Source organism: Felis catus, chromosome B3 (assembly GCF_018350175.1).
Source record: "Felis catus isolate Fca126 chromosome B3, F.catus_Fca126_mat1.0, whole genome shotgun sequence".
Taxonomy (NCBI): Eukaryota; Metazoa; Chordata; class Mammalia; order Carnivora; family Felidae; genus Felis; species Felis catus.
In genome coordinates this window covers 85021907-85044738 of record NC_058373.1, presented here as the reverse complement: position 1 = coordinate 85044738, position 22832 = coordinate 85021907, and the positions used below count along the sequence as shown (strand labels likewise).

Genomic DNA, 22832 nt, shown 5'->3' with positions numbered 1-22832 from the left:
CATAAATTTCAAGTAAAACTGCTTAGTCAACTGGTGGGGGATTTTATAGTTTATTAGGTATTGCTACATTTTCCTGCAAATAAATTGTACCAATTTACACTCCCACTAACAGTATACAAGGGTGCCTATTTCTCTTTATCACCAGAAACACAGATTCTGGTGATAATTAATTTTCATCGTCATTCTTCTCCCTTCTCTTTTATTGCTGGTTTTCCTTCACGCTGCGTAAGCCGTCCTTTCAAGCCCTTTTACAAGTTTTTGCTTGCTTCATTGACTTTAGCTACCACTTGTGCTCTCACAATCCCAAATCTAAATCTCTGCCCTCACCCGAGTTATATATTGTTACCTGCTGGGCATTTCCATCTGGCCGTCACACCTTTTGAACTTAACACATAAAAAAGAAACACAAATATTATCTCTTCTTTGCATCCCTCCCCCAGTCCCAGCTGTACCCCTCTTGTGTTCCCACCCTTGATTCATGCAATGATCCACCCAAATTCAGACCTTAGGGATGCTGGGGTACGTGATTAAACTCATGGCCTTCAGGGCAAGACTAACTGCGAACTCTGCCACTTACCAGCTGTGTGACCACGGGCAATTTCTTAACCTTTGTGTGCCTCACAACGTCCTCATCTGAAAATGAAAATAATGACACCTGATGTTTCATAGGGTTGTGAGGAAAATTCAGTGAATTAATATATGCCATGAGCTTAAAACAGTGCCTGTGACATGATAAATCCTACGTAAGGGCTATTTATATATTTCGACCCCTCATAGATTTTAACTCGGAAACATTTTCTAAAATCACCCTTTTCTCCTGTGCCACTGATGCTACCCTAATTCAAGCCTTTAGTATATTTACAAGGATGATTGTGATGGCCCAACTGGTCTCCTTGCTTCCTGCCCTTTTCTCGATAGCAAATGTTATATTTCTAGAACCCAGAACTGTTTTTGGTTTTGTTTTACACTCCCTGCTGGACCTCAATTCTTTTATCTGCAGAGCACTGCAGTTCCACTTTTTCCAAGAAAGGCTTTTCCCCCAACCATGTGGCTCCCACCGGAACACCTGTTTCTCTCAGGCTCTGCCAGTCTTGGTCACAGTTGTTTCGGTGGGCGTATAACTCAGGCTGCCCCAATTAGAACCCTTGGCTGGGATCTCTCAAGCTGCAACGGTGGAAATAGACACAGTCTCCCTCTCACATTGATACCGACCGGGAAGGAAACAAAGTTTGAGAACGACAGGCAATTAAGTTTTCTGAGCTGTGGAGAAAGATGACACAGAGAGCCGAAGACACAGAAGATGCGTAATTTCTTGGCATTTAACTTCCTGCTTCCAGCTGGCCCACAGCCCATCTGAACCCCGATCTTCCTCGTGTTACATGAGTCTTCTAATAAATTCCCCTTTGTCTATTTTTCTGAAGTTGGTTTCTGACCCTTGCAACATTTATCACAAACACTAGGGCTCATATTCTGTTGGTTTTCATCTTAAAAAGGATAATGAACTTTTGTAATTTCACCACAAATTCAAGGAATAAAAACTAAAGATATTGGTAGAGTCGCAAATGCACACGTGAGAAGGAGGAAACCAGGAACTGCCTGGCCCTCGCTGCTGGGCCTCGGCGTTCTCCTGCTGAATAGAAACAATCTCATAAAGCACCCACATCAAACAAGGCCACTCTGTGGCTGTGATGAAGTGAGACAAAGAACACAAGAACCCTTGGGCATGAGAGGGTGCAACTCACATGGGTGTGTAGCAAAGACCCAGGCCAAGCTGACCCTGTGTAGTGGATACTGTTGTTATAAATACATATATAAAGTATAAAATATAGATTAACACTGTGGAGTGTTAATGAAAATGAAAAACTGCCACAGTCCGTAATTTCAACAGTGCCTGAAGTCTTTTTTTTAAAATCAGTTTTCCTTAATAAGTACAATTGCTCTTGGATGTATTTTTTTAAATTTTTTTTTAAATGTTTATTTATTTTTGAGACAGAGAGAGACAGAGCATGAATGGGGGAGGGGCAGAGAGAGAGGGAGAAACAGAATCGGAAGCAGGCTCCAGGCTCTGAGCCATCAGCCCAGAGCCCGACGCGGGGCTCGAACTCACGAACCGTGAAATCGTGACCTGAGCTGAAGTCGGTCGCTCAACCGACTGAGCCACCCAGGCGCCCCAGCCCATGGATGTATTTAAACACAATGTACTAAAATCATAAGCTTATCGTCAAGTGAGTGAAAGCACTTTAGTGATTCTGCCATTAACAATGCCATTTTCAGGGCGCCTGGGTGGCTCAGTCAGTTAAGCGTCCAACTTCAGCTCAGGTCATGATCTCGCGGCCCGTGGGTTCCAGCCCCTCGTCGGCCTCTGTGCTGACCCCTCCGAGCTTGGAGCCTGTTTCAGATTCTGTGTCTCCCTCTTTCTCTGACCCTCCCCTGTTCATGCTCTCTCTCTCTCTGTCTCAAAAATAAATGTTAAAAAAAAAAATGCCCTTTTCAAATTCTTTCAATAATAAATGAAATAGGATATTTCTTTTCACATCCCTCTAATATAAGCAGATGTCATTTAGCCTCAGCTGAAGGATCTGGTTTTCTAAGCAGTTTGACATAAATTGTAATCTGCTCCGGTAGAAATGAAATCGTCCATGTGGCCTGCTTCTGGACTAGTGTGCTGGCAAAGCCACCCACCTCAGACCCACATTAGACACAGGAAAATGGATAAGACAAGGAAAAGTAAACTCCAAAGACTGTTATTACATAACTTTTTCCCTTGACCTTACTTGAATATAAAATGTGTCTTTGAAGACAATACATTAGCTTCAAGTTTGGGAGCAAAGAATTTTAGACTTACAAGTTGCTTTCTAGCGATGGATAGATAGATGCATGGGTAGATGAGTGGGTGTGTGGGTGGCAAGGGAAGGAGAAAGATAAACACACAGTTCTCAAAATGATTAGCAACTTGAGATAAAAGCAACCGTTTTGGAGCACTCCAAATACAAGTTCTGCCACAGCATATTGCCTCTCATAACTTGTGAAAAACCTCACGAGCAGAAATTTCTAATAATATAGGATAAAGAGTAAACATATTAGAATTCTTACATTATGTTCATTTTGTTTTAAACATGAAAAAAATTACATAACAATGCTCTGTTTATACATTAAACATAGTTCCTGATACATAGCAAGCATTAAAAATTAGATACCATCACTGGCTGCCCATGTGTCAGGGTCTACTCTGGCAAAGCCTATGGTACAGAAAGAACTTAGAGGGGGAAAGTGGGCAAGACCTGCAGGGCCCATTAACAGAGGAGAGATCTTGGTCAGCAGGGCACCAGGAAAAAAAGTCAAAAGTAAGATGATAGCAATATATCCAGCACAATACCAGAAATGGGGCAGCCTCACCAGGAAACCGGAGACTCTGAAGTTTCACCAAAACAAATCTTCTGATCACAAGGTGGCTTTACACAGATTTTCCTAGAAGGAAAGAATTGACTTGAGGAGTCAGGTCTCCTTCTCATTTATACTTCCCAATTTAAGTGATTAAATTGACACTTGGCTTCCCCTTCGATCCACTGTGGGTCAGTCAGCCTGACTTACCCAGAAAGCTGTCACGTTGGGGCATGTATCAGTTTGCCAGGGCTGCCGTAACAAGATACCATAGACTTGGGTGGCTTAAACAATGCAAAGTTACTTCCTCACAGTGCTGGATGTTAAAGTCCAGGATCAAGGTGTTGGCAGGTTTGGTTTCTTCTGAGGGCTCTCTCCTTGGCTGGCAGAGTTACCTTGCTCTATCCTCAGAGTCTCCCCGCTGTGCACATGTCTGATGTCCAAATTTCCTCTTCTTGTAAGGACATCAGTCAGATTGGATTAGGATCTACCCTGAAATGATCTCATTTTAACTGATCAACCTCTCTAAAGGACCCTATCTTCAAATACAGTCACATTCTGAGGTGCTGGGGGGGTAATGCTTCAGCATATGAATTTGGTGGAGGGGGTGGAAGGGGGGAAGCACAATTCAGCTCATAACAGGATATATAAAGTTCAAGTTTCTGGGCCTGTGAAGTAAAGGGCAAGACTGGGCCGCAGTGACCCAATGGGGGAAACTGCCTCAGTTAATCCCACCTGACCTACCAGCCACAATTCCTGAGTTCATCCATAAAGACAATGTAAGGAACATAACGTTTTTCTCTAACCCCATTCTAACCTTTCATGTGCTTTTTAAAAACATTTGAGATTTCCTAATCTTTAGCAATTAAAATAGTTTCTATTCCAATTTGGCACGAGACTACATAAATCCTAACTAGTATATTCATCCTGCATCCACTTTTCTTACCTTATAAATTCATTTTAGTTCAGTTTTAGTGTACTGAACTTATTCGGTCCACAAACCAAACCTTGGAAATAACAGCTGACATCCTTGTTCTTCTTTTTGAACAATTATCAGTGAGGTGTACACGTTCTTGGAGTGGTGTTTGAGTTCTGAGTAGCAATAGGTAATATGTGTATCCGAACAACTTTCACATGAGGAAGGCTGCAATGAGAAGTATCAGTGCTCCGGCAACCAATCAGAGGAGTGTGCTATTAATATTTGTTAATCATTATTAATAATGCATTGGATTAGTGATGGTTGGACTTTTTTTAAGTGGCAAATGGCAGAAAGGGGTGGGCTGAACATGAAATACTAGGAGCGGTGGCAGGAAAGGCCCATAAATTGATCCTAAGACAAAGGCTGATCATAAACAATAACAGCAGCAGCAACTGATAAATTGTACTTCACAGATTCTAACAATCCTCCTAAACTAAATCCTCCTAGACTTTTTGACCAGACTCTAATGGCAAACTGCCAATAATAAAACACATTTTATAGTACTTTAATTACAGATGAACATACGCTTACCTGAATCAATGTCAATATTTCAGTTGTTACATGATACAGTATTAGGCTGTATATGTTTTGAAAGTAAATGCACTAAATCACAGTTTTTGAAATAATGATTTTCTATTTAGAATTTCAGAACATATACAGTACATGTTTATTAACCTATAACATATATGCATTTAAAAATTTTTTTTAATGTTTATTTACTTCTGAGAGAGAGAAAGAGAGAGAGAGAGAGAGAGAGAGAGAGAGACAGAGCATGAGCATGAGCATGAGCAGGGAAGGGGCAGAGACAGATGGAGACACAGAATTCAAAGCAGGCTCCAGGCTCCAATCTGTGAGCACAAAGCCTGATGCGGGGCTTGAACTCACAAGCCATGAGATCATGACCTGAGCTGAAGTCGGATGCTTAACCAACTGAGCCACCCAGGCGCCCCATATATGCATATTTTTAAAATAAGTATTACTTGGCCATCTTGAATATCTATACCCCAACAGAGGTTGAATTGTGGTTTAGGGAAGCAGAAACATCAGTTCAACACTCCAGTTCTCTGTATTTATTCATGTAAATTGGCCCAAATCATTCTTAGAGGTGGACAGGTTGTAACTCATAAAGAACTTATGCACCCATAATTCAAGACACTACAAATGACACTCAAACACATCTTTTTATTATATACTAAATTTAAAAATACAAATCTTATTAAAAATGCTTATGAAACATTGTATACATAAGTACTGTCAAATACTATTGGATTATGACATTATGTACATTTGCTAAGGTTAATTAGAAACAGAACAAAGTACATAACTTTGCTGATAACGAATTTCAGAAGTCAAATATTTTAACATTTGGCAACTGTGAAGTAGTGATCTGCACAGGAAGATGTTTGCAGAGGTAAAATAGTAAGAAAACAAACGGAATAATGCAGATATTCCTGCCCTAAGTGTTAATAAGTAGCTCTCTTCCTCATCCTCTTCAGTCTCATTGTAACAGAAATTAAAGTGCACAAGACCACCAGGAATACTTGATTTGGTTGTACCCTAACATATACTACAGCCAACTGTGCTGCCATATTGAGGGCTTCAATTCTTTGTACTGTTCCTGAGGTTTTAGAAGCTAATTTTGAATGTGGCTAAGGGAAGAGAGGTCAATACTTTCTAAATTGCACCAAGTGGCCTTAAAGTGTAGAAACACCAAAGATAAAAATATTAATTTGGGAATAGATTCAAGAAAATTATCCCTGTCTACTTTGCCCTAGGAATAAAATTAAGGTAAGAACCTAGTTTTACCTCTGGAAAATGCTTACTAAAAATCTGTTTCAAAAGATCAGACATGTACAGCAAGCACCACAATACTGTCGGTTACTATTCACCACTTATATACCACATCATAAATACCAGGCACAAACACCTGCCCTCTAAAGGTTCACGAGAAATATAGGTAGAAGCATGTTATTACTTGACACTAATTTTACTAATTAACATTAAGTGTAATTTGTAAAAATAGGTCACCACCATACAATCAAGGAAGAGGAGAAGGAAAGCTGCTAGTCTACAAAAGTGCTCCCTTTAGCTTTCAGACCCAATAGCTTAATGTTGGGTAAAACAAGATTGTAAAGTAAGGCCATCAGTTCTAAATTAGCTGATGATGCCATATATACATACTCACGTATATATGTTTAAATTTCAATTCTGATTTAACACTAATGTACTAGTACAAACCATTTATAGGAAACATTTTATGAGGCTTATTTACAAACACAATGAGTGACAAAGATACAGAAAATCAAAGAAACTGCAGACAAATATAGCCACTTAGCAACACAGTTCACTAAAGATAAGACAGATTTGCATAATATTTTTAAAAAACAAAGAAAAAAGTTTAGTAAGAAACCCCTACCATATACACCTATTGGTCATTGGACCTAAAAGGCAAATAAATGTAATGATCATGATTAAGTTTTTAGTACTGTCTCATTGACATATCAATATGAGGTCTACTCAGAGTACTACCTACAAATACAGTCTCTCGTGATTTGATGAGAATATTAAGTTATTGAATACATTTTTAACTCCCATGGCACATCACACTTGATAACACTAATAAGGTAGCTTTAGATAACACTTAAATCATGATTATGAATGTTTAATTGAATATTTTCCTTTCTGTAGCTGTGAAATGTAAAGCTTAGATTTGCTTCCATCAGGCCTCTTAAACCAAACTTCATCATGGTTAATTGTTGTAATTACAGCACTAAAAAAGGGGGGGAGAAAAGGAAGGAATGAATGAATCGCAATATGCCGCCTCCACTCATTTTAGAGTAACTAGTTATAAAACCAAAATAGCTGGACTGTAAGAGTAGATTCAGGTATATAATTATCATTTACCACAATGCTGCTGCATTATCAGCAGGTCATGCTGTCAAAAACATCACATTCAGCAATCCCTTTTCTTTCCTTGATAGAATTGGTCATGTTTACTATTAGAACTATTAAATGCACATCATTCCCACTACATCCCTAGCCCCCCATCACCACCCCAAGAAAACACAGTGGAACTAAGAACACTAAATATATAGTGTTCTATATATTTATATATATATATAAATATATCCAGTTCAGATCAGCCCTGGCTGTAGGAAATCTTTCAAATACCAAACCCTAATTCCCAGTATTTCCCAGTATCAAACCATCTATGGTACTTGTATGGGTTCTTTTTTGACACTATTTATCTAGTATGTAGAAATAGTTTTAAAAATAGATTTGTGTTTAACCCTCTTATACTATTTCATCTCTTTTTAAGTCACATTTATGCTAAGCAGTAAAGAGAATGCCTTAAAAGTAGTAAGATAAAGCAAAGAATCTAGGGGCATCACATATAACCTAGTAATTAGCTCAGTGGGCTTCTATGAGAAAAGTTACTATACACAATGCTCCTAGGATCCTAAAATTTTAAAGATGAAATTACAATTCAAGTAAAACCACATTTGGGGGCGCCTGGGTGGCTCAGTCGGTTAAGTGTCCGACTTCAGCTCAGGTCACGATCTCGCGGTCCGCGAGTTCGAGCCCCGTGTCGGGCTCTGGGCTGATGGCTCAGAGCCTGGAGCCTGCTTCCGATTCTGTGCCTCCCTCTCTCTCTGCCCCTCCCCCGTTCATGCTCTGTCTCTCTCTGTCTCAAAAATAAATAAACGTTAAAAAAAAAAATTTAAAAAAACAACAACAACAACAACAACAAAAAAAACCACATTTGGAAAATGAGTATTCTTCACTAAATACAAACACTTCATTTACCATTCATAGCTAGAAAAAGACACCTTCTTACTGTAGAAGGCTACCACTCTGAGAATTAAATCCTAAACTACTGAAGGAATAGAAACAATAATTAGCATTAATAGTTTCCAAATGAGTGACAAAACTTAGATAAACCAGATAAAACTTAGAAGGCTATAGGGGCACCCGGCTGGCTCAGTCAGTGGAGTGTGTAACTCTTGATCTCAGGGTTGTGGGACTGAGCCCCACACTGGCTGTAGAGATTATTTAAAAAAAAATAAAGTCTCAAAAAAAAAAAAAACCAACTTAGAAGCCTATATAAATAATTATATAAACCTTACTTAAGCCAGACTGAGTTTTTTAAAAGGCAGCTTTTAGTTTTCAAGTTGTATTGTAATTACTGTTACTCTTAAGGTTTTCATGAATTTTCCATTACTTTCCTACTCTAACTGATACACATTCTTGGTGTCCAAAACACTGTAACACCCAAAAAAAAAAAGTTAAGGATTAATATGCCCACCAAAAACTTGTAACGGTCTGATTTAAAGATCATATTAAAACCCTAACAATTCATCTATTCTAATAACTAACAGATAGGACCACTTACCTGGCTAAATAATTCCAACATTTCCTCTTGTGTTAATGCTTGTGCTCAAGAACTTAATATGTGACATTGGTGTGTAAATATTAACACTGGTGTACATACATGCTAAACAAATCCTATGCCAAGAGAAAGGAAGGATCCATAGGCAAATAATGGTGCATTACGAATGCACTCCGGACGAGGCAAATATTTATTGACAACAATTGTAAATTTTAATACTGAGCAACACTGAAATGATAGTTTTTACCTTGTAGGACATTCATCTTTTTTATCAATACATATTGTTTGTCCACGTATATACCATTCACCATCATAATATAATCTTCCTTCTTCAGATCTAGCACTGTGCAGATGTTTTTCCAGTTTCACAGGCGCTAAAGGGATCAGTTCAAAAACTGTTACATTAATAAGACATTGTCAGAAGAACAAAAGTGCAGAACATTACGAAGTAACACCAATCCATGCATATATGTGAAAAAAAACACTAAAAATAGTTCTTAGATATTAAGTCTAAATCTAATAGAAATAAGAGAATTTAATTTCTTACATTTCTTTATAGAATTCACTAAGTTTTAATATAACTACAAAATGAAGCTGTACAATGTACGATAAATCATCGGTGAACTAGACAAGTGCCAGAAGAAGGGGAAGCAGTTACATTATCAATTATGAGCGCCAATTTTAAGTAGGATTTAAGATATCATAATTCCAAGAGTAGTGGTCACTAATGAAACGAAACCACTGATGGGGGGAGAGCTCTTTAGTATGTGGATGACTTAATGGCCCTGATCCGACAAGTCTCCACAGAAGAGATCCCTGAACTTAGGTTAAATGACTTACGTTCTGTCTTCACTCTGTGTGGACCCAGTGTAGCCATTGCCTAATTAAAAAAAGAAGACATTGACTGAGTTTATAGACTGAGAGTATATTTTGGGGTCTATTTAATGTATACAACACTACTCAGGACCTCAAATAACTAACAGTGAAATGTAATCTTCAGCTGCTCTAATAAATTGTTAATGTCTAAGACCATAAGGAATATGTATATGTAAAGAACAACCATTTCTCCTAGAGGTGTTATCAATACCTAAAATGATCTCTCTCAACTAAGAAGTTTCTAAAAACGGAAAAATTTTAAGAAAAATAAGTCTCCACCTTCAAACAAGCACAGAAAATTTTGTAATTCTTGAATGTTTAATGACAGAACACAAGACATACAATAAAGTTCAAATACCCACTTTGAATTCATTCAACAGGTATTTATTGAGTGCCTTCAGTGAGCCAGGACTAGGCTAAGGACTAGGCACAAAAAGGTTATTTATTATTTTGGGGCAACCTAAATAAATGCTTTTCTGTACTTTTGCATAAATTATTAATTACATTGTTACAGGAAAAAATACAATCAAATTGCTGACATGTCTCTCAAAATATTCTTGCAATCCACTGTTACCTGTATTAGTATTAACTGCCATTAAGAGAATGTTGCAAAGTAAAGCATATTAACAGTAATATTTTGATGTAGTAGTGAAAAACCACAGAATCTTAAAAAAGTAGACTATAAGAAGATACTTGTATTCCATTGCTCTTTAATCATACCTTCCTAATTGTTGTCCAGTCTTCAAGAATATCAAGATCTTGTAGCATATAAACTATATATGGACGTGGAAAAGTCAAGGTCAATTTAGCTGTAAGAATTTCACACTTTGAATTATATTTCCAAACTTCCGTTTTTCAGAGAATTAGAACAGTGATTTCTGGACATAATCCTTCAGCAGGCTGAATTTTGACTTCAAATAAGTCTCCAAAAAACTTAGTACCAGGATAAATATATTCCAATATTTTAGATGCTATAAACCATATTCTCTTAATTCTTTGATATCATTGATTGTAAGACATACCACCAACCTAATCACTGTATTGAGGTTGGAATGGGAAAAGGTAGTGGGGTTAGGGGAGGGCACCTCAGGGAACACCAAGATCAAAAGCATATATTATTTTAATTTAAAAACATTCCGGGGCACCTGGGTGGCTCAGTCGGTTATGAGTCAGACTTCAGTTCAGGTCATGATCTCACAGTCTGTGAGTTCGAGCCCCTCATCAGGCTCTGTGCTAAGAGCTCGGAGCCTGGAGCCTGCTTCAGATTCTGTGTCTCCTCTCTCTCTGCCCCTCCCCTGCTCATGCTTGGTTTCTCTCTCTCTCTCTCAAAAATAAACAAACATTAATTTTTTTTTTTTTTTTTAGGATCTTGGGAATATTTTTTTTTTGAAATTTATTGCCAAATTGGTTTCCATACAACACCCAGTGCTCATCCCAAAAGGTGCCCTCCTCAATACCCATCACCCACCTTCCCCTCCCTCCCACCCCCCCATCAACCCTCAGTTTGTTCTCAGTTTTTAAGAGTCTCTTATGTTTGGCTGTCTCCCACTCTAACCTCTTTTTTTTTTATTTGTTTGCTTGTTTTTAATTTTAAAGACACTCCAATTTCAGAAACATTGAAAGTGTTAAAAAATAAACATATGAATTAAACAATCATGCTATAAAGAGCTAGTTCACATCAAAGCCTTTGTGAACTACAAAGCCATATTAATGGCTCAACTTCTACTCCCTTTAGAGTAGTAAACTCCCTCCCTACCCCTCTTAATCCTAAACTATATCCTTCTGACTTCATTCAGTTTTATAAGTCATCTTTTTCCTATTACAGAATCATGTAAATAAAGTCAGTGTATACTAATAAAAATTACAAAGATATGCACAATGCACCAAGGCAAAAACAAATTTAGAAAAGGATATCTGAAACAACAACTGGCTTCTTTTTGTCAGGACTGAAAGGATCCTTCCTCTTTTTTCTTGACTGAAGCTCATCATTCCACAGCTCTGGCAAGTAAATAAAATTGAGTATTAGCTGATTTCTGGAGATCAAAGTGGGGGAAAAGGCTATGTAATTTCATGGTAGCAAAATTTCACTGATACTATATATATGTGACTATGTAATTTCCTGAGCAGCTATATATTTATAAAATTTCCTCTGCCTTTATTAAAGTAAAAAATCAACTTGGCACTTAATGACTAATAACTGATGAACCATAGGTCAGGTACTTTGTTAAATATACATTACATGCATTGCTTCCTCTAATCCTCAAAGCTATCTCTGAGACAGGTAGTCCTATTATTTCAATTTTACAGATAAGGAGACTGATTTAGAAAAGCTAAAGTAACCATCACTCATATTCACCCAACTAGTAGGGATAGGGGTTCATCTGACTCCACCGTGCCTACCGAGAAATAAAACTTTAAAGAGGTAAAGTAATACACACACATGACCTGTAGGATAACCCAATACATCTTCAACCCACTGTAGAAAGCTTTTCCATAATACCCCTGAAAATACCAGTTTCTCATTGGACTGATCTAATTATTAAGAAGTTTTTCCTTTTTCTCAGACAAAAATCTACCTCCCTGTTATTTCTATCTAGTCTGTGTGTTACCAAGAAGAAAAGATTTTATTCCTTCTTCCACCTGATCTTTCAAGATTTAGAGGGAAGAACATATGCTGTAGTTGTCTTTCAATACTATTCATACATTATAATAATATCTTTATTATTCTTACAATATACTGTTCTTGCTTCTATAGTTCCTGTCACTTTCCTTTTGTCCCTTTTCATGTGCTCCATTTTCTGTCTTTCTGAAATGTGAATTCAAATCAAAGCAACAATCACAAACCTATCAAGTTCTTTAGAAGCCTCCCCCTTTCCCCTCTTATTAGGACTTCATTTACATAACATTTATATTAGGAGACTAGGATATTATGAGACACTCCAGTAAGCCACAGGTTCAGTGTCACTTAAAGTAAATATCACACATATCACACCACATCATTCCCATTACCTGAGGTAATTATCTTTTTTTTTTTTTTAAAGAGCATGCATTCAGAAGCACACATGAGTGGGGGAGGGCCAGAGAGGAGGGAGAGAGAATTCCAAGCTGGCTCCAAGCCCAGCACAATGCTGGGCTCAGTCTTACGACTGACCGTGAGACCATGACCTAAGCTGACATCAAGAGTCGGACATTTAACCAACTGAGCCACCCAGGAGCTCCCACCTGAGGTAATATCAATGCTGTGCCTATCCTCTTCAAGCCTTCTTATCTTCTCCTCCAGTTCACTCTGGACTGTATCATATAACAAAAGCTTTTCACTCTGAAAAAAAACAAACAAACAGATTACACTTAAGTAGAAATAAAAAATCAGTCCATCTTAACTGTGAGTACTAACTTACTCTTAAAGTACTTTAACACATGATGCTTTTGTTTGCTAACTTAAAACCTTTAAAGATAAAATGCCAAATACATGAAAGAAATAAAACCAGAAAGCACAGAATCTAAATACATATTTAAACACATACAATTAATTGTTTAAGAACATCTAAATTTATATGTGGTATGGAGGTAAATGTTTATTAAAAAAACTAGTAAGCTCCCATGGCCTTTTAAGTATAACCAGGTCCTACCTGTCTGTATAATGGAGAACCTGTCCTATAAAGTGTGTCATTATAAAATGGGTTTCTCTTTGCAACAGTAATTGGGCCTTTATTCCTCACTAATATCTCAACATATTAAAATAGACCACTGTAACACAAAGAGATTCAAGTATGAATTCTATAATCGTTTGAAATAATCTAATTATAGTCAAAATCGTAAAACTATACACTACATCCAAAAGACTATTTACTGGCAAATCAGACTAGAACCCAGGTCTACTAGTTCTAGCCAATTGTTCTCTTAATTATAAAACACCGTATGCCTTATTTTAAAATCCATAAAAGGTACATAAGTATAACATATAGATTCGTTATATAAAAAGCTTCTGACAGATTCCCAACCCACCACATGCTTACTCTAGTAAGGAGAGTAGGCTCCTGAGACATAGATACGACGTTCTGGTAGAGACTATTGGAATACAGGTAGATAGGATTTCTTGTGAAAGGCACAAGCCACACCCACTTGGCAGCGCTGCTAAGTGTGAATCATTAAGGCCTCTCTTACAGGTTTGAAATTTAGAGTCTACACATGCTTGAAGGTTCTCATGAGTGGTAGAGAGAAGATAGATTTTGTCAATTTGAGGCGAGCCAAGAGCTAGAGAAAGCAAAGCTGAAGAAGACTAAAACTAGATCTCATATGAAAAATCTTCCAGGCTGCTCTCTAAACTCACTTCCTTTTGGTTGTTTCCTCTGCCTTTGGTAAACTGTTATGAAATATTCCGGCCTTATCTACATTGTGCTACAAGCATTGGGAAACATTATATACCAGAGAAAAATGGAGAGCAGGCCCCAGTCACAGTCAAGAGAGTGTGACAACTATAAATAGATCCAGATTCTCCAACCAAAGAGGACTCTGAATGCAGAGTGAAAGTGATAAAGATTTTAAGAATATGAAACCTTAACTGATGCAGTCTCTTTCCTTGTTATTGATAAATTTGCTCTAGGCCAAGCAAAAATTCTAAAATAAGTCCACTAATGGACTTTCTTTATAAAAACAAAAAAACACCACCACAATGGGCCTGAAATGTTTGATGCTTTGAAGGCATCTCTAAAGATATAAGTCACAGTTTAAAAAAATGTTTTTAAACATTTTATTTTTTGAGAGACACAGAGAGACAGAACACAAGCAGGGAAGGGGCAGAGAGGGAGATACAGAATCAGAAGCAGGCTCCAGGCTCTGAGCTGTCAGCACAAGGCCCAACGCGGGGCTGGAACCCACAAGTGCAGAGAGATCATGACCTAAGCCTAAGTCAGATGCTCAACCGACTGAGCCACCCAGGTGCCCCTAAGTCACAGTTTAAAGTGTACAAATAGAAGTGCCTTGAATCTATTCTCAGTCTTATTTCTTTGTCCTTGTCTCCCTTATCCCCAAGCCCATAAGCCTTCAAAAGACTTTCCTGAATTGGAAAAGAAGTCATTAAGGAAGCAGCTAGAGGATACCTGGAAAAGAAAGGCTCATCCAAATTCCCTTGCTTTGGTGCCTGTAGAGACTTCTTTGTTCAATAGGTAATTTAGTTTATTTAAAGTACTTATAGATTTGTCTTCAAGGTCCCATATCCTTCCAATCTCCACACCTAACTTCCCTTTGAACGTGGACAGGAGTTAGTGACTCACTTTTAATGGATAGAACGTGGTAGAAATCTAGGTCATAAAAAACATCGTCGCTTCAGTCTTGTCTCTTGGATCACTCGCTCCGAGATGCCAGTCACCAGGTCATGGGGCTCTCAGGCAGTCTTTGGAAAGGCCCAAAGGACTAAGGCTTGCAATCAAAAACCATTAAAACCTGCCAGCCTTGTGAGTGAGTCACCCTGGAAGCAGATCCTCCAGCCCCCAGTCAAGCCTTCAGCTAACTGCTTCACTGGCTGACCTCTTTACTGCAACTTTATGGGACTCCCTGAGGCAGAACCAATCAGCTAAGCTGTTCCCAAATTCCTGGCCACACACACTGCAAAATAACAAATGTTTATTGTTGTTTTAAGTCACTAAGTTTTAGGGTAATTTATTATAACCAATTGGTTATATTGTATTGGATAACCAATACAAGGGGTCTCAAAAAACTTACTCCTATACACCTTGCCCCAAGAAGCCACTCTACCCAAATGAAAAGGAGAAGGAGATCTAGTGGGAATGATCTAGCGGGAAAGATCTAGCGGGAATTTCTAGGGTGGTGGTGAAGACACACCCACGAAGACAGATGCAGCTGGCCTAGAAAGCATCTGAAGGAGGCTGCAGGATGGAGCAGGAGGACAGGGGATCTAGGGGTAAAGGGGATGCTCCTCATGGATTATCTGATGCATTTGATCACAGGGAAAACAGCATCAGCGGGGCTTTCATAGATCTGCTAGAGCTCTGAGAAGAATTGACAAATAAGACTAAAAGTAAATGAAGCAATTATTAATTCCAAGGCTACAAATAGAGTTGTACAAGGAGGGCAGTTTGAGCACAGTATAACTCTTGGCTCAACAAACAATATTTACAGTTACAACAAAAACAAAAACTGAGACATAACAGTGTAAGAATGGGATGAGGGAAACTATTATGGAATCTTCAGCTTTCATAACAGGACACAAATAGATAATATTTAAAACTGATACTATTTAGAAATATGAGGGCAAATTCCAGAAGCAGTAACTAAAAGAGATAACTGCTGCTGGGATGTAGAATTTAGAGATGGGAGAGGGGGCTGCTGTGTTTCATTAGAGGCCTGTGCTTTCGGAAATATATACACACATTACCTGCTAAAAACAAATGTTTAAAAGTATTTAAGCTGTATTAGCTAAGTATTTAGAGCTGTAGGGAAATCCTCATAAAATGCTGCCTGTAAAAAAGTGATGATACAAAATAGTATAGATAGTCATACCAGTGATATGAAAATCAATTATACAAACATGCACATAACAGATTTCCTCTGCTTGGTAGACTATAGTTCGTTGCATTTCCTCCTTTAGACCTATTTCTCAAGTTTTGTTAGTACTTATTAATGTTATAATCAGAAAAAAAATTAAATAAACAGATAACCAAAGCCAGAGCCCTAAAGAGCCTCAATCTTCTCAAAAACTAGAATCCTAACCCTGAACCCTCAGGGTCTGAGACCTTGCCACCACCTGCTGTTGATCTTAACACTCATCTCCAGCTCTGTGGGGAGGCTTAAATGAGAGAACCTAAAAAAAGCATCACCACCTGTCCCAGTGTCTGGCACACTGTAGTATTCTATAAATGTGATCTCCTTCCTTATTTTGACACAAACCATCTGCTAACTCGATTGCCTCTGTGGTGTTCTGGCATGCGCTCTGTATGTATACCCACATGAACATGTCTAATCTCTGGTCCTGGCCCCTCTTTCTACCTGCTGCTAATCAAACTTATTTTGACAATTGGCAGTGAATCTCCCTTCTTCCCACTTCCAGTGCCTCTCAGTTATTTCTATATGAGCAAACTGTAGAACTAAGAAATAAGCAAATAAAAAGCCCTGAATAACAAAGTTCAGATTTAATGGTAAATTGCATGAATGACTAGAAACATCAAAGGATTTCAATCCTGGTTCTGCTGCTAATTGTGTGACCCCATGCAAATTACTTAACCTCTCTGAGCCCCATTCATAAAATCAAGATAATTCCTTTCATAAGGTGTGGTAAGGATTAAAATGAGCGTGAATATAAAATTTATAACACTCTAAGTTACCTTCCAGCCTTTATTTCCTCTGTCTAAAATGCCCTTGAACCACTGGTGAGTATTATATAAGTAAATAGATCATTTATAATATTAATATTAAGCATTTAAAAAATAAGCCATACCTAAATTAGAAGAAATTTAGGTAAATAATTGGCATCTCTATGGAGGAGGGAAGACTTTCAAAGCTGAAAAATGATGGAAGAGAAAGAATATCAATATATTTGTCTATGTAAAAAATATTATTTGAAAATACCTTGTGGACTTTTATTTCTGACAATATAGATGAGATATTGTCAAAACAAAAACAAAAATACTCAAAACCAAATAGAACTTCCCAACATACCTAGACAGATATTCTAAATAAAATACCACAAACATCTTTTTAAAAGTATAGTTAAGCTCTTAAAAAAAGTAAGAGATATCCCCAAGGACCAAAAATAAAGAGCTAAAAACCAGCACGCTAACCTGGTTTGAAGCTATGGTTTCCTTGAGGTTATTTGCAGGTGTCAATAACCTAGAGGCGTCGTTTTTAGTGGCTGTTTGGGAAAAAGATCTGGGGCCTAAGCAAAGCAGGGACACAAGAACTGGGATTCCTGCATAGCTCTGAAGGGTTATACCTTCAAGGAAAAGGCAGACTAGAAAAGATTCGCCTGAGGGAAATGCATCTGTGTCAGTTAGGCAATAAATGGAAAAGAAGTTTTTCCAGCAAATATGTCATCTTGGGCCTGACCTCTACATATCTGAGATTCAAATATAGATTACCTGCATCTTCTAGGAAATTCCAAGCCAAAAAATTAGAGCAGTCATGTGCTATTGGCACAGCAGGATGCCTAGTTCAAACAACCTAGCAGAAATAAAAGCAGATACTATCTGAAGAACCACATCCTCTGTCCAAGGCTCACAGAATTCCTAACAATAAAGCCTGCTATAGTCCAGAATCATGAAATAAGGAAAAAAGCTGTGAGATTTGTCAGAAATTTAACACACACACACACACACACACACACACACACAGCAAAAATAGACTCTGAAGAACTTCAGATAATGTTATATTAAATATAATGAAAATGAAAGAAAGGCAATACCAGAAAAGATAATATCTGAGAAACTTCCAGAATGAGTGGAAAACAAATTCTTAGATTCAGAGCGCATAACAAATCCAAGTAAGGAGAGAAAAATAATCTCTGTGGAGACACACTGTAAAGGAACTGAATAACAACAATAAAAAAGGCTTAAAAGTAGCTAGTAAAAGGAAGGAAAATAAAGTTATCTAAAAATGGGACTTCTAAGCAGACTGTGGAAAGTAAAACCCTAAAAATGCTAAGAGGAAACAATTGTCATCCCACAATGTTTTATCCCCTTGAACTGTCCTTCCAGAATTATTACAAATAAACCTATTTTGGACAAATAAAAACTGAGCTTACCACTAAGGGACTCTCTGAAGAAATGTTAGGATGTTCTTCAAGAAGCAAATAATGAATATGCAAGGAGGGGCTGCAACTCAAAAACAGTGAGCAAAAAAAAACTAGTAAAGTATGCATAAACCTAAAAAGAACTAAGTCAACTAAATCTAGGAGATCAAAATAATGCTTCATTTGAAAGGTAAAAAAGCAAAATGGAACTAAAGTACTGAAAACTATAACTTGTACTTTGGGAGGGAGTATCTAGAGTTAGAGAGTTCAAGTGTCCTTTAATTCAAGAGGAGGACAGAGTTATTAATATTTGATTCTAATGTAGATATGCATGGTGAAAAATTAAGCTAATCATTATAGAAATAGAAAGTATAAATGTATGATAACAAGTTTTAAAACTCAATAAATCACACACAGCCAGGAAAGGTCAGAGAATAAAAAAGGATAAAGCAGAAAAAATAGAAAATATAAAACAGGTTGGTATTAATTATCAAATAATCACTACAAATATAATTGGACTAAATTTACCAGTTAATAGACAGAGATTCTTAAAATAGTTTTTAAATCAACACATTAGCTCTTTATTTACAAATGACATGCCTAAAATATACCATAAGAAAGTTGGAAGAAAAAAAGAATAGAATAAAATGAAGAATAAAATTTGGCCAGTAAATGCCAGGCCAAATAAAACTACAGAAGCTATTTTAATTATCAGACAAAACAGACTTTGAGGCAAAAATCACTGTTACAGAGTAAAGTGCTTTTAAAAAGGATAAAATGTTACACTTATTAAGAGATATAAAAATTCTAAAATAAACTGGTAGATATATAAGCCATGAAAAATTAACATATGCCATTTACAATAGCATAAAAAAGAACAAAATACTTAGGAATAAATTAAGGAAATGAAAGACTTGTATATTGAAAACTATAAAACACTGATCAAAGAAATACAAATAAATCAAGACCTTCCTAGACTGGAAGACTTAATATTGTTAAAAAGTCCATACTAAAGTGATTCACAAATTCAATGCAATCTCTATAAAATCTCAATGGAATTTTTTTTTTTACAGAAATGGAAAAAAGGACTAAAATTAATATGGAACCACACACACACACACACACACACACACACACCCCAAAGAGCCAAAACAATCTGGAGAAAGAAAAACAAAATGAGGCTTCACATGACCTAATTTCAAAATATATTACAAAGCTATGGAAATTAACAGTATGGTACTGGCATAAAGACAGGCATATAGACCAATGGAAAAGAGCTCAGAAATAAACCCATGAACACATGGTCACCTAATCTTCAACAAGGGTGCAAAGAATACATAATGGGGAAAGGCTAGTCTCTTCAACAAATGGTGGTGTGGAAAAAACTGGACAGCCACATGCAAAGGAATGAAATCTGACCCTTACCTTACACTATACACAAAAATAAATTCAAAACTGATTAAAAATTTTAATGTAAAACCTGAAACTATAAAGCCCCTAGAAGAAAATATAAAGGATAAGCATCATGACACTGCTTTTAGCAATTTCTTGAATATGACACCAAAAGCACAGGGAACAAAAGCAGAAAGAGATAAATGGGATTATGCAAACTAAAAAGCTTCTGCACAACAAAGGAACAATGAGAGTGGAAAGGCAACCTACCGAACAGAAGAAAACACTCAAAAATCATGTATCTGATAAAGGGTTAATAATATTAAAAACACATAAGGAACACAACTTATTTATTTTTTTAATCTTTATTTTTGAGAGAGAGAGAGAGATACATAGCATGCAGGGGAGGGGCAGAGAGAGTGGGAGACACAGAATCCGAAGCAGGCTCCAGGCTCCCAGCTGTCAACAGAGAGACCAACACAGGGCTCGAACTCATGAACTGCAAGATTATGACCTGGGCTGAAGTCAGGACGCTTAACCAACTGAACCACTCAGGTGCCTCTAAAGAACTCAATTTAAAAATTAGGACTTGAATAGACCTTTCTCCAAAGAAGACATACAAATGGCCAAGAAGTACACGAAAAGATGTTCAACATCACTAATCATCAGAAAAACGCAAATTAAAATCAGTGTGCTATCACTTCACACCTATTAGTATGGCTGTTATCCAAAAACCAAAAGATAAGTGTTGGTAAGGATATGGAGAAATTGGAACCCTTGTGCACAGATGGCAGAATTATAAAATAGTGTGGTCACTATGGAAGACAGTATGGCAGTTCCCTAAAAAATTAAAAATAGAACGAAATGATCCAGCAATTCTACTTCTGAGTATACTCCCAAAAGAACTGAAATCAGGATCTCAAAGAGATTTGCACTCCTATGTTCATTTCAGCACTATTCACAATGGCCAAGATGTGGAAAACAACCTAAATGTACATTGAAGGACGAATGGGTAAAGAAAATATGATATATACATACAATGAAATATTATTCAGTCAAAAAAATTAGAACATCCAGGGACGTCTAACTCTTACCTTGGCTCAGCTCATGATCTCACAGTTCCACAGATCAAGTCACACACCTGGCTCTGCTCTGACAGCAAAGAGCCTTCTTGGGATATTCTCTCTGTCTCTCTTTCTTTCTCTCTCTCTCTCTTTCACCTCTCTCTCTCTCTGCCTCTCCTCCACTCACACTCTTTCTCTTTCTCAAAATAAATAACATTTTTTAAAAATTATGAAGTCCTGCCATGTGCTACAACATGGATCAACCCTGAGGATAATATACTAAATGAAATAAGCCAGTCACATACAGACAGGTATTGCATGATACCACTTATATAAGATATACAAACTAGTCAAACACGTAGAAGCAGAGAGTAGAATGGTGGTTGCCAAAGGCTAGAGGAAAGGGGAAATGGAGAGTTGCTGTTCAATGGGTATAAAGTTTCAGTTATACATCATGATTAAGTTCTAGAGGTCTGTTGTACAAAAGTGTGCCTATAGTTAAAAATATTGTATTACACACTCGATATTTGTTAATAGGATACATCTCATATTAAGTGTTCTTAACCACAGTTAAAAAAATTTTTTTAAGAAGAAAAAAGAAAAAGATAAAAGAAATTCCACAGGAGATAAGTTTCAGCTGGGAGCTCTGGAATCATGAGCATTCAGTCCCCAGGACTGTACCATCCTTTTTGATCAAAGGAATCCACAACAGTGGACATGCATTGTGGGGCATCTCATTATCAGTACCTTTGGCCTCCAGATCTGAAATGGTGAATGACTTTACTATTGTGAAAAGAACAGTATGTGGATTTTCTTAGGGCATAAAGAAGAAAACTAATAATAATAAAAAAAATAATAAAGGAGGTATTAACAAATCCACCATCACACGGAGAATTCTAACACACCTCCTTCAGTAACTGAAAGATGAAGCAGACAAAAAATTAGGATAAGTCCATACATACATAAATGAACAGAAAGTATTATGAGGAATAAGATACTTGCACAAAGTATTTCTCCCTGAAGTACTTATTAATCACAATAAGTAAAAACAGTAAGTTTACTTAGAGAAACCTGGAAGACACCACTGAAGTCAAGTGATCAAAGTGTACATCACCAATAATGGTACATATCAAAATTGTGTGCTACCTAATAGAATTCAGTGAGAAAAACACATCACTATTGTGATACTCTTACTGAGAGGCAAAACCCAACTCTAATCATGAAGAAAAAGCAGACCAATTCAAAACTGACATTCTATATAATAACTGGACTGAAAATTTCAAATTTGGAAAGACCAAAGAATTGTTCTACATAGAAGGAAACAAGACATGACACCTAAATACAAAGACAAAGACAAGTGATCCTGAACTGGATCTCTTTGTTCTAAAGGGTATTGTTGGGACAACGGCTGAAACTTAAATGGGGTCTGAGGATTAGACAGTAGTAATGTATCAGTGTACATTTCCTGATTTTGATGATTATAGTATTGTTATATAGGAGAGTGTCCTTCATTTGTTGTATTCAGGGGTGATAGTGCATCATGTTGCCAACTCATTGTCATCTTCATCAGAAAAGTTCTTTTGTACTTTCTTGCAACTTTTCTATAATATGAGGCTGTTTAAAAATATACAAAGACAAGATGTACTAAGCACCCATGGAACTGATGAATGCAATCTTAACTATATATTTCTATGGAAGAGAAAAATATGGGATATTCCTAACTCATTTTATGGATCTTGAGATCAAATCAAGGACAGTATGAGACTTAAAAATTAAGTCTCACTGATAAACATAGAAATGAAGCTTCTAAACAAAATATTAGCAAACTGAATCTGGTAATTCACAGTAAAAATAATTATTCCAGGAATCCAAGGATGGTTTAACATTAGAAAATACATTAAGAGCAAAAAACATGACTAATTCAACAGATGTAGACAAAGCCTTTAATACAATATAACAACTATCATGGTAAAAAAAAACAAAAAAAAACAAAAAAAACTTAGAAAA

The 22832-nt window shown here is 36.9% G+C and overlaps 1 protein-coding gene across 6 annotated transcripts in view; it reads right to left on the bottom strand.

Annotated features, from left to right (window-relative positions):
• Positions 1 to 34: 34 nt before the first annotated feature.
• The window catches only part of BRMS1L (BRMS1 like transcriptional repressor), a 35242-nt gene continuing 12444 nt past the window's right edge, over positions 35 to 22832 (bottom strand). The window contains exons 5-13 of one of the 6 annotated variants that reach the window (XR_006599530.1): positions 12849 to 12945; positions 11541 to 11624; positions 10347 to 10411; positions 9591 to 9630; positions 8998 to 9145; positions 3686 to 4525; positions 3397 to 3468; positions 578 to 633; positions 35 to 384 (exon numbers count right to left, since the gene is read on the bottom strand). Coding sequence is in view for 2 of the 6 variants with exons in the window: in XM_006932804.4 (XP_006932866.1) it covers positions 7013 to 7130; positions 8998 to 9145; positions 9591 to 9630; positions 10347 to 10411; positions 11541 to 11624; positions 12849 to 12945 (552 nt within the window). In the remaining 4 variants the exon portion in view is untranslated. Of the gene's footprint in view, positions 634 to 3396; positions 3469 to 3685; positions 4526 to 5522; positions 7131 to 8997; positions 9146 to 9590; positions 9631 to 10346; positions 10412 to 11540; positions 11625 to 12848; positions 12946 to 22832 lie in introns of those variants that run through there. The other 5 variants (XR_006599529.1, XR_002158562.2, XR_006599531.1 and 2 more) reach the window with 5 other exon arrangements.